Source organism: Chlorocebus sabaeus, chromosome 18, assembly GCF_047675955.1.
Source record: "Chlorocebus sabaeus isolate Y175 chromosome 18, mChlSab1.0.hap1, whole genome shotgun sequence".
NCBI lineage: Eukaryota > Metazoa > Chordata > Mammalia > Primates > Cercopithecidae > Chlorocebus > Chlorocebus sabaeus.
The window spans coordinates 17,429,099-17,442,048 of record NC_132921.1 but is presented as its reverse complement, the minus strand read 5'-3'; the positions used below and the strand labels follow the sequence as shown (position 1 = coordinate 17,442,048).

Genomic DNA, 12,950 nt, shown 5'->3' with positions numbered 1-12,950 from the left:
TCACTGTGCCTAGGAAAGGGAGAAAATGGAGGTGCCTTGGAAAGGTCTAGAGCCAAATACCTGAAAGTTAGAGTTTAGGAGCCTAAACTGTCGGCCCTTCTCCAGGGTCTTTTGTATTTCTCTTATTTTCCCTATCTGTTAAGAGGGTATGGGTTGTGTGGTGAGCTTTGGGTCCTTAGAGGAACTGGTCTTTGTGCAGGATTTCCTAATGCATGCAAGTAGGCAGCCCTGGTTTCCATTGCTCCTCTTGCCAGTTGCTTACCTTACACATGTGATAGTAGCAGACAGTACCTTAGGGTCTGGCCTTGTAAAACAGGAGGCTGTTTTTCTTAACTTTCTTGCTCCTGTACCACTCAGGAACAGCAGGGGCCTGGGCGGTGTTACCATTTGTGGGGCTTGCCATAGGAGTTCATGAGGCCATGGGAGCAATAATGGTCTTTTGTCCCTCTCTGCCGTTTCTCTCCGTTGATAATCTGCCAGAACAAGTAGCTTTGTAAGAGGGGTTTTTGATTTTTGATTTTCAGAATTTGCAGGTACTTCCTGTATTTGGTAAGTCTGTGGATTAATTGTCATGATTAAAAAGATAAATCACAAGCACTTGGTATTCGATTACTAGAATGTCCTTTCTATGAGTTTTCTAGAATAGATGGTACTGGGCCAGAAAGTCTTTACTACATAGGGCAGGAACATGAACCCTCCAATACTTACAGGCTCCTACCAACAAACAGCCTTATAAGGGGGAGAGGATTGTCAGGTTTTTCTGACGTGTGCCTGCCAGTGGGGTAGGGTGTTTATACCTGCTCTTATGTGCATGGTTTTTTCAATGTTCCTCTCCTGTGGACAGAGGGAATTTAGAGAAGCAGATGGAGAGAGAAGTCATTTTCCTGCTGTCTTTGGAGTGTGCTGATAGGGTAGTGTGGTTGACGAGGGTAACAGGCTGTATACAGCAGCCCAGGGGCATCTGCCTTCCAGAGCAGCACCTGTGGCTTTTAATGGTACAGTGATACTGTCTCCCAGTTGTGGGCTCTCTGTGTGGATGTGTGTGGTGTCAGATTCCGGGGCTCTTTTCATCAAAGAGGCGGAGCAGTGTGTGCTTTGATGAAGGAAGCGGAGTGGAATCCCCAGATGTCTCCTTCCTGGCCCTGTCCAGTGGTGCAGTCTTCGTGTTGAATTTGCAGAACTGGCACTGATGGACTGTGTTTGAGTGTCACCCCCTCTCTTCGGATTCCAGGAAACTTGGAACTGCTGGGCAGAAGCTTGGCGGTGCTGCTGTCCTTTGTCATATCAAGCATGACCCTGTGGACCCAGGAGGATCCTTCACCTTGACCTCTGCTAATGTGGGCAAGTGCCAAACAGTTCTCTGTCGAAATGGAAAGCCACTGCCTCTGTCCAGGTCTTACATCATGAGCTGTGAGGAAGAGCTGAAGAGGATTAAACAGCACAAGGCCATTATCACTGAGGTGAGAAAAGAGGGCTTTTCCCCAGGATGGTGGAGAGGAGAGGAGACCAGATCGTAGCAGAAACTAGCTAGGGAGCATTTGCCTTCAAAGAACACTTTTTGAAGTCAGTTCGACATTAGAATTCCAAATCCGTAGTATCACAAAGCAAATGTCTTACATTATGACGTATGCTTGTCAGTTGCCTCTCTGCATCAGGCACTGTGCTGCGTGCTTCGTGGGCACGATCCCATTCCATGTTTGCAGCCACTCTACAGAGGGTTGCTTTGGTGGTTGAGGGCTCTACCCCTGACATCACACTACTAGTTTTCATGTCTTAGGTCTGCCACTTGCAGGCTGTAACCTTTAAACCTCTCTAAGCCTCAGTTTTCTTATCTGTAAAGTGGGAATAATCATGCGTCTGTCCTATCTTACAAGGTTGGTACGACTTGTAAACTATGAAGGTCTATATAAGTGTAAGTCGTTGTTATTTTGGTTCATGTCTCACGTCCCATTTGAGTACACAGTGAGCAGTTCTCAGCTAGGGGCAGTTTGCTTCCCCACAGGACGTTTGGCAGCATATGGAGACATTTTTGGTCATCACAGTTGGGGTGGAGAGTGTGATTGGCATGCAGTGGATTGAGGCCACTGAGCATCCTACAGCGCTGCTAGGACAATGCCGCTCAACACCCCACAATGCACAGGGCAGTCCCCACAGCACGGACTGTGGTGTGTGTGTTTGGAGGACGTGTCTCAAGGTAGAGAAGTAAAATACAATACAAAACAAAACCTCATTGTTGAGCATTAAGCAATGCAAACAAAAGCGGGGAAGAGGCGAGGCACGGAAAACAAGAGAAGTCTGACGTGCAAACCTGATTCATGTAGGCCTCTGAAATCATTTACCTTCAATTGTGTTTGGCATAGTGTTGAACTAAAGTTGAATTCAGTGCATTCTGTCCACATTAGACTGTCTTCTGCTCCCTAACACAGTGTCTACCATCCATGTTCATCCTCTCTGCTCCAGGAATAGACAGAACAAATTCACACAGACTCATTTGCACAGAATCCCATGTATAGCTTGAGTGTTTCTGTTTCTTAAGGCCCTCATCAAAGCCTACGTGGAATCAGTCTTTTTTCTCTACTGGACTATAAGCTTTCACCAGAGTCCACCTCAAACTGTACAAGGTTCTGTGGGTTTTATCAACAATGTAAGACTGGAAACTTCTTGAAGGTAGATGTTTATCTGCAGGTCACTGCTGTCTGCCCATGTCATTTTTTCAGGCACAGGGCAAATGACCAACACCTTGATGAATTAGCGAATGGAGCAGAACTCCTGGAGCCCATGTTGGAAGCTTCAGTGCTCATGAATCACAAAACCATTGGTTCTGATGGAGAGAAATCTAAAGGGATGGGCAGAACATCAAGAACAGTTTCTGCCAAATTCCATGCTTTGGGGACAGATTATGTCAGTAGAATCAAGGCAGTTTAAGGTTGTGCTTGAAGCCCATCTTACTAATTTTACTAATAGGAATGCTTATCTCCTTGTAAGTGTGATATGGCAAAGTTGTGTGAGAAGCTGGGAAAGACATCCCTAGGACAAGCAGGCACCTTGCCAAATCCCAAATAAAGGAAAGTGGTAGGACTGGAAAGGAAATGGATGTTCTCTGGAAGAAACACTTGCTCATCCCAGACAGGGATTTGTTGTAATGAAGCCTTTCCTGGAAAGAGGTGTTAAAACTAGGGCATGTAGAGATATGTCATGGACCTTAGAATCTCAAAATTTGAAGAATAAAGATCAAAGCAGGTACACATGGAAAAAAAAATCTTTTTATTGGCAAGTGGTCTGGCACTTTGGTAATAGATTTAAATAGCATGCACACAGCTGAACTAAAGCCAGCAGATCTTGCCTTCTCCATTGGTCAACAGGAAATCAAGTTCGAGGAAGTTGTAAGAATTGGCATTTCTTCTTTAGCATCTGTTCTCCTGACAGGAGCATTCTTACCCACCTAGTCATGCCAAGGTTTTCTCCACCTCTTAAGTACTTTCAAGTCCTCTCTGGACTTTTAGACACTACTGCCACTTGTGAGCGTGGAGAGCAATGGAAGATTCAGGAGCATTGTCTTGATATATGCCTGCCTCGTGTGTCTTTGCTCAGGACTGGCTTCTATCAGAAAGACTTTTCCTACCTCAGAGTCTTCCTACGCCCAGCCCGTCTGAGGGCCGATCCTTGATCACCATGTTCACTGAGGGAGGGAAGATGTAAACCCACGTTTATAGGAGGAGCTGGCCAGCTATGCTTGCTGTGTGTAAGGCTGGATGATGGCTTGCTTTAGATAAACAGCAGGACTTGTGACCTAGTGTGAATGGGGTCCCAGTAACACACATAACCAAAATCTTTTCCTTTTGTCCCTACTGCTCCTTACCTGCCCAGGCCTACTACCTGGGGTTTCTGATGACAGGTGCACATTAACTACTCACTAGAGAGTGAGCCCTTCTTTCCTCTGTGGGCCACACAGCACTTCTTTGTGGTCCTACAGTTGAGACAGTCGAAGGACCCGCGGGGAACCTGCACAGTTGCCACAGGTGCTCTGTATTAACTGTCTGTCTGCAAACCCTTGTTCTTCCAGGATGGCAAGGTGAACGGGGTGACTGAGTCCACGCGTATCCTGGGCTACACCTTCCTCCACCCCAGCGTGGTGCCCCGCCCCCACGTGCAGTCTGTGCTCCTGACCCCCCAGGATGAGTTCTTCATCCTAGGCAGTAAGGGGTTGTGGGATAGCCTGTCCGTCGAGGAGGCCGTGGAGGCCGTGCGCAATGTTCCCGATGCCCTGGCTGCTGCCAAGAAGCTGTGTACCCTGGCCCAGAGCTACGGCTGCCACGACAGCATCAGCGCTGTGGTGGTGCAGCTCAGTGTCACCGAGGACAGCTTCTGCTGCTGCGAGCTCAGCGCCGGTGGGGCCGTGCCACCACCCAGCCCTGGCATCTTCCCTCCCTCAGTGAACATGGTGATCAAGGATCGGCCCTCAGACGGGCTGGGCGTGCCGTCCTCCAGCAGCGGCATGGCTTCCGAGATCAGCAGTGAGCTCTCCACTTCCGAGATGAGCAGCGAGGTGGGGTCCACGGCCTCCGATGAGCCCCCGCCTGGAGCCCTAAGCGAGAACAGCCCTGCCTACCCCAGTGAGCAGCGCTGCATGCTCCACCCCGTCTGTCTGTCCAACTCCTTCCAGCGCCAGCTGTCCAGCGCCACGTTCTCTAGCGCCTTCTCCGACAACGGCCTTGACAGTGACGATGAGGAGCCCATCGAGGGCGTCTTCACCAATGGCAGCCGGGTGGAGGTGGAGGTGGACATCCACTGCAGCCGGGCCAAGGAGAAGGAGAAACAGCAGCACCTGCTTCAGGTGCCAGCAGAGGCCAGCGATGAGGGCATTGTCATCAGCGCCAACGAGGATGAGCCGGGTCTGCCCAGGAAGGCAGACTTCTCTGCCGTTGGGACCATTGGGCGCCGGAGGGCCAATGGCTCTGTTGCGCCCCAGGAAAGGAGCCACAATGTGATAGAGGTGGCTACAGATGCACCTCTTCGAAAGCCTGGAGGCTATTTTGCTGCCCCGGCTCAGCCAGATCCCGATGATCAGTTTATCATACCCCCGGAGCTGGAAGAGGAGGTCAAAGAAATCATGAAGCATCACCAGGAGCAACAGCAGCAGCAGCAGCCACCACCGCCACCTCAGCTCCAGCCGCAGCTGCCGCGGCACTACCAACTGGACCAGCTGCCAGATTATTACGACACGCCACTATGACCCAGCCGCGCTATTTAACAAACAAACTAACCACAAAATACCAAGTTGCAAGAGTCTCTCAGGCTCACATTAAACCAGGGGTTTTACTCCATGTCCTTCCCCCGGACACTGTTCCCAACCTGTCGTCGCAGCTAATCTGTAGGTTCTCTTTCTTTGGGTTATTTTTTAAAATAATCACCACTTTCTTCTAGTGATGCTTTACCAGTATGATTTACATTTGTTAACTTCTCCCCCTAACATATCAGATATGTAAAGACAAAGAGCAAAAGGTTTAATATATTACAGAGAAACAGTTAATGATAATGTGCTATTTTTTAAAATGGCTTTTTGTTGTTTTGTTTGTTTGGAAGGCAGGGCAGGCTGCCGTTGCTAAATGATTTAATAATATTGTAATTCTGTATTTCTTTGGGGGGAAAAGGATTTTTTTTTTTTTTTTTTTTTTGGTCTTGAAAATAATAGACATTTGTAGAATATGGAGACTAACTCCTAGGAGTTGCTTTACTCTGTCAGGTGACTTAAGTCACTGGGATTCACTAATTTTCTCTGAGAGAACAGCGATTGAGAATTTCTATTGTAAATAGCTCAGTGTTGTATAGTGAGGCTTACGATGTTTTGTAGTCTTGGCGTGAGGACACAGCCCAAGTAACTGACATTTCCCCTCCCCCTCCCCTCTGAGGAGCCTGCCTGCCTCCCAACTCACCCTCACTTCACTGAATGAGGAGGCTGAGCAGCTGCAGCGTTTCTGTCCAGAGGAAGTGGATCTTAGGCCACTGCACAAGAGCCTGCACCCAAAGGCCCTAAACCCGTTTTCCTCCCTGTCCCAGCCTCTCCACTCTGACAGACAATTTTTAACTGTGTTCCTTACTGCTGCCACAATCAGCATGGCTGTATAGTGCCCCATTAGGCCATTTACATACCCAGAGTTACACTCAAGCAGAATGCACAAATGGACATGGCATAATTTTTGTTATAATAAATATGAAATTTACAAGTATCTACAAGTATCTGCTTTTGTCTCAGCAGCCAGATGTGTCTTGGAGACAGTCACACTAGCTTGGGTTTGGAAAGAATGGATGGAATATTGGGGTTATCAGATATTTCTGATTTTTTTTTTTAAGAGAAAAAATCCGTTAACCTACATTGAATGATATGTGAAATTAACTGAATGGTAAACAGTATAATTAGCTGATCTTATAGCTTTTCTTTTCTCTTTTCTTTCTTTTCCTTTTTCTTTTTCTTTTTCTTTCTCTTTTTCTTTTTGAAATGGAGTCTCACTCTGTCTCCCAGGCTGCAGCGCGGTGGTGTGTTCTCTGCCCACTGCAACCTCCGCCTTCCGGGTTCAAGTGATTCTCCTGCCTCAGCCTCCTGAATAGTTGACATTACAGGCACACACCACCATGCCCAGCTAATTTTCATATTTTTAGTAAAGGTGGGGTTTCACCATGTTGGCCAGGCCGATCTCATACTCCTAACCTCAAGTGATCCGCCTACCTCAGCCTCCCAAAAGTGCTGGGATTACAGGTATGAGCCACCGTGCCAGGCCTGATCTTACAGCTTTTCTATTTCTTCTTATGACTTAGGGTAAGATGTATGGGTACTTCTTAGGGAAGATGTGAGAAGGGGGATAGACAGAGGTTGTACAGATAGAGGCGATCCCTGGACAACTTTACTCTCACGAAGCCAAGATGGGGGCCTGTAGCTCACATAAGCGGGTTAAGCTGCCTCTTACTGGGACAGGGTCAGTCGAGCTGGTTGGCTTGCTCTCCACCACCAGCAGGAATCATGTAGGTGCAGCGGTGTATCCTTAGAAAGCCAGTATTCCCAGCTACTACTCAACCGCATTTACAGACAGTGGGCCTCCGCCCTCACCTCTCCCCCACACTGCACTTGGGAACCGTGTGTGGAAGATACTGTTGGTCTTCATTTCACATGGGCCACCTTCCTATGTAGACCTGGCTTCCTTCTTTAGGTCCGCCCTTGGGTGGGACCTGGCTAGTTCAGTGACAGGGCAGTTCTTATTTCTTAACTAGTAGACTCGGTGGTGGGCTCTGCATCCCCCTCTAGGAGGCCACTGGGTGGACATTGTCTTCATAATGGCCGTACTTCACTTCCATGTCAGGCTACTTGCACACAGTGCTCTTTGGAAACCACTGAGGCCATGGAAGAGAATTGCCTCATCTCGGCCCAGTGAGGGACCCAGGGCCCAAAGGAGCTGACTCCCCAGTGCAGGCGGAGCACTCTGACTGAGACTGGAAGCTGAATCACCTCGGGACCCCTGCCCTGGTTCACTTGCCAGCCCCTTGCCTTCTCCCTGGGGCTGCCCCACTGGGTTGAAGCAGATGTGGACAACTCCAAGCTTTCATACCAATGCTTAGGTCCTGCAGGTCTGGGCTGGTTCTCTGACTTCCTCAGTTCTTAAATCCACCTCTGGGCAGGGTTCACCTGTCCCCGTGGGTGGAGCAAACCCAGGCCGTGTATGTGGATCTCTTCCACTGCAGCTCACTTCCAGAGCGGTCAGAACCGGCTGAGCGTGGTCCACGGAGGCAGCAGTCGCTTCCAGATTCTAAAATCGGCCCCACAGCAACTCTGGCCGGGGCAGCCCCTGGGACCCAGAAGCTGTGATGCAGGGACACCTCATTTCCTAACTTCTGTGTCTGCTGCAGGAGAAAGGGGTATGAGACTTGGAATTGCTCTTTTCCTGAGTCCTCCGGTTTAGTTGTGCTTGCTGCTGGGTTTATTGTCTCTTACGGTCCCATTGTGCACATACTACATGTAAGGCACCTTGGAGATATGGAGTGAGACTCTGCCCTTTGGAGGCTTGGGGTAAGTAGGGCATTTAGATGAAAAGCTAATTCAGTCGAGCACATGATGAGTGACCAAAGTGGCACAGACTTACTGATAGGTCTCCATGCTCTTGCATGGGAGCTGCCTCAGTTATTTCTGAGGAGTTTCTTTGCATTTCTGTTTATCCAGATAGCATCTAATAGTATATGTAGAGCTGCTTATACAACTGAAAGTGTTTTCTGAATATTAAAGTCCTTAATATTGGAAGATCTCTGAAGCCACAGTATCTGCAGGGTAAGTGTTAAGGAGAAGGGCATCCCTGCCTGCTCTATTCCCTGCTTCCTGCTGGAAATCCAGGTAATTAGGAAAGGGCTTTGTGGGGAGAGAAAGGAAGAAATGAAAGCGGAAAGGGAGAGCTCTGGTGAGCCTTGCCAGGAGAAGAGCCCCCGATCAAGGACCCTTGAAACTGTTTAGTGTTGGATCCAGCGCATGCTGCCCACCCTGTGCTGCCCTCAAGCTTCCTGCCCTTCGCTCCCGCTCCCGATCACTGGCTTTGATGAGAGGTAGCAGAGCCAATCTCTGGGGCCAAGAAACCCCACCTGCCTGCCTTGGTTTCTCTTGATTGCTTTTGTCACAGCACCACCTGCTGGTAAGCTTAGACTTTGGGTGGAAATGGGCTTCACTCTTCTTTATCCTTTCTTCACTTTACCAGAAGAAACAAAGTGTTTAAGTTTCTTATCACTGTATTTTCCTAAACACATGGTAGCAATCTCCTATACCACTGGCAAGTATAGCAGAGAAGCTGTGTTTCCACTTTTGTTTCCGCCTTTTAAGACAGAAGTGATGACAGCTGGTTCCTGTGATGAGCCTGCTTTTCCTTGGGAAATTGACATGCAGAAATATTAAGATGTATAACCAGAATCATAGTTTTGCTGGGAGAGAAGTCTGTCTTCAACATCCATCTAATTTCCAATTCCCCTTTCTCCACGGTTAAAAGAAGCGAAACACAAAGCATCTGTTAACATGTTTTGGACCTCATAGGATAACACCTGAGAGTCCCCTCACCACTGGCACTGCAGGGGAGAGAAGAATTCCATTTGATCATGTGAACATTCATCAAAGGGTATTTTGAGTTCATTCCTGACATGGTATCAGAAGATAGAATTTCAGGCCGGGCACGGTGGCTCATGCCTGTAATCCCAGCACTTAGGGAGGCCGACGCAGGTGGATCACCTGAGGTCAGGAGTTCAAGACCAGTCTGGCCAACATACTGAAATCCTGTCTCTACTAAAAATACAAAAATTAGCCAGGTGCGGTGGTGCATGCCTGTAATTCCAGCTACTCAGGAGGCTGAGGCAGGAGAGTTGCTTGAACCCAGGAGGCGGAGGTTACAATGAGCCGAGATCACGCCACTGCATTCCAGCCTGGGTGATAGAGACTCTGTCACACACACACACAAAATTCTTCTTATTATTATTATACTTTAAGTTCTAGGGTACATGTGCACAACGTGCAGGTTTGTTGCATATGTATACATGTGCCATGGTGGTGTGCTGCACCCATTAACTGGTCATTTACATTAGGTATTTCCCCTAATGCTATCCCTCCCCCTGCCCCCCACCCCACAATGGACCCTGGTGTGTGATGTTCCCCACCCTGTGTCCAAGTGTTCTCATTGTTCAATTCCCATCTCTGAGTGAGAACATGAGGTGTTTGGTTTTCTGTCCTTGTGACAGTTTGCTCAGAATGATGGTTTCTAGCTTTATCCATGTCCCTGCAAAGGACGTGAACTCATCCTAAAACCAGATAGAATTTCTATAAAGTGTGGATTTCTGGTATCTGCCTAACCTAACTCTCCAGCAATCAAATTAGGTCATGTATTTGAAGTAATTTAAATGCTAAATACTAAATACGTGTAAATATTGTCATTGTTACAAATGAAGGAACTAAGGTGGGTCTGAAAGCAAATAATGGGGAATGCAGCAAAAGCACCTTTTTAAGCCAGGTATGGTACTGTGGGCCTGAAGTTAGTCCCGGCGACTCGGGAGTCTGAGGCTGGAGGATCACTTGAGCCCATGAGTTCAAGGCCAGCCCGGGCAACACAGCAAGCACCCCCATCTCTTTAAAAAAAAGAAAAAACTACCTTTTTAAAAATGGGAAACTTTTAAGGCATTATTGAAGTTGTTATAGAAAGAAAAGCACTGGTAATGATGGAGAAAATGGGCTTCTCTCGTTTGTTGCATTTCATTTTCCTTTCAGTGCATCTCTGACTCACACTGTACAAACTAGTCTATGGAAACTCTTATTTCAATATTGTCATTTATCTGTTGTGAACTGATTCTTATTGCTGTGTATTTGAAAGACGGCTCTAAGGTGGGTGTTTTCCCCCTAAGCCTCACCCCACTCAGCACCGAAATTACAACAAAGTTCCGACCTAGTACAGTGAATCTATTGCTCTGCTCAGTAAATGAATGTAGGAATCACATCCAGCAGACAGAGCTTTGGGCTGGTGATGGAAAGCACACGCCACCGCGCACACCCACCTGCTTCACTGTGTCCGTTCATTCAGCGTGTTTAGGAAACACCAGTAAAGAGCTGGTTACCTTGCGTGACTGTGCCTCACCAGCACGGGGCCTTGAGAAAATGGCTTGGTGTGGAGGTGGCTGTGCTAACCTCATGAGGGTGTGAGCCAGCATGAGGATGGCCCAAAGCCCACACGAATGGCAGAAGCCAGTGTGGAGGCCCCCTATATTGTCCTGTTCCTTCTGGAAAACTAAGGTTGAACACTGCCAAGGAAATGGGCAGATGGGTCCCCAAGACGGCCGTCCATTTTCTGGGGTGTGTGATAGAAAGCAGGAGGCTATGCTGTCCCCAGCGCTGATGTGAGTACCCATAAACAAGCACAGCATTTCTCGAACTTCGGTTCATTAGTCCCTTCATTTTATGCCCAGTCAGAAACACAGTGTTCTTCTATCCTGTTCAGAGGGGGAGGCAACGGAACACTTGGAGAATTTTCTTCCATCTGCTCGTGACTGGAATTACTCTGATTGTCATTCCTCCGCTTTTCTAAGGACAAGGAAGGAAAACTGCCTTCACTGAAATCACAAGTACTTTCTTGTCATTCAGTTTCTTAGGTCTTATTCCACTCTGGTAAGCTGGCACTTTCCCCTAATTACCAATCTTACCTATTGAGAGAAAGTTGAAATGGCAACGAAGATGATTTTCCCAAATGCTACACCTCCAGATGTTGACTTTTCTTGAACTCATTTATAAGTTATTTGCTTTTCTGAGTTTTCAAGAAAACTGCTCCACAATTAACATTCAAACGTTCTTAAACTAGTTTTCACTAATAGAAATTGCCCTGTAAGCCAGGAATAAATCAAGCACAAAAAGTAAATGTCTTTTATTTGCCTTATGATCTATAATACTGGTTAAGAACTACTCAAATACGCCTCCTCCTAGAGCATTTCAGATGGTTAAAAATGGCTTCTTTAAATGTGTCACATCACTGCACATTCTACAAACCACAAGCCATACTTCTTCCTTACGAACAGCAATATACTGAAACCACCATCCCTCACAAGTTAAGCCCATTAGGATTTTTTTCCTAAAAATGTCAGCAGACATGTGTCACAATGTCGCCTGTGTGTGTCGTTTGCAAATAAGGATGTAAAGTTTTGTGAGTCCTCCAGTTTTCAAATTTACATGTTGTATATTCCTTAGATTCCGGTGTGTTGGGTGTGTATTCTGTCACTATTCCTGGGACATTTCCTAAAGGATGATGGGGCATGGGGGGAGAGAAAGGACAGTGGATGGACATGGCCAAGAACAGCAGGTTGACCAGAGAGGAGAGGGCTGTTTCCTTTCCATTCTGTTCTAGTCTCAGCATCACACAGCAGAGGCCTTCTCAAGAGTTGACCTCAGACCCATTTCTAGGCAGAATGTACACCGTGCCGTTCTGCTGAGCTGGTGTTGTGTTTATTCCTGCTGGCGCTCCAAAGATAGAGGCTCCTTGGTGCCCCTTCCTAAACTGGTGACCACCTCCATGAATAAGTGGAGCACTCACTCTGGGCAGAGTGCGGTGGGAGAGGCTCCCAGAGATGCTAATAAAACCACAGTTTAAAAGATGACAGTGTACTGGGGAGACTTTGAACCAACAAGCACAGTGGAGTGAGAGAGTGGGGTGGGGAGGGCCAAACCCCGCACATACTGCTAATGGCCAACCCTGAGCTCCAAAGGGCCTCCAGACCCCAGCCCTGCAGTGTGACCCCTGAGAACCGGCTCAGTAGGAAGTTCTTACTGTCCAGCGGTGACCTCCAGGCTCTCCCGTCTGCTGGCCTTCTGAAGGATGATACTTCCCATCACCAGTGAACGAAGAAGGGCAAATGTCCACATCCCGCGAGCTGCTTCTCCCTGCCACCCAGACAGGCTCGTTCTTGGGTGGAGCACCCTTAGCCATCGTGCCTCAACGCCCAGGAGGCTCTGCAGAGGATGAGCCCCCTCCACGTGTGCTGAGTGCGGACGACACAGAAGCAGATAAGAGCGGCCCTGTGCTGTACTTAGTCACTAAGACTCAAACTCGGGGCGCTGAGGGGGAGCAGGGCCAATGCTGCTGTGTGCTGTGCACCGAACACCATGGAAACCATTTCCCAGCTGCTTGTCTTGAATGAGCAGGTTTGATTTTGATCAACTTTCAGTCGTACACGCGTGGGGAAGGTGGATACCGACAGCCGTCCCTCCTTCCCATCCAGCACGCTTGCCTCCTGGCTGCCTCTGCTGCAGGAACCCTTACCCTGCTCTGTGCACCCCCCTTTCTAGCACCCTGAGAATGGGCCACATGCCCATTAGCAATGGGGGCAGAAGGCCCTGGCATCTTGAGTGAAGACAGGAGGGAGGACACCTGGGGCTGAGCAAGCCCCTCCGGGAGTCTGAG

General features: G+C 48.2%; 1 protein-coding gene across 1 annotated transcript in view; it reads left to right on the top strand.

Annotated features, from left to right (window-relative positions):
• The window catches only part of PHLPP1 (PH domain and leucine rich repeat protein phosphatase 1), a 266,455-nt gene extending 260,228 nt beyond the window's left edge, over nucleotides 1-6,227 (top strand). The window contains exons 16-17 of the mRNA XM_008013868.3: nucleotides 1,232-1,460; nucleotides 4,064-6,227. Of these exons, the coding sequence (XP_008012059.3) occupies nucleotides 1,232-1,460; nucleotides 4,064-5,233 (1,399 nt within the window). The 3' untranslated portion in view covers nucleotides 5,234-6,227. The remainder of the gene's footprint in view (nucleotides 1-1,231; nucleotides 1,461-4,063) is intronic.
• Nucleotides 6,228-12,950: the final 6,723 nt, after the last annotated feature.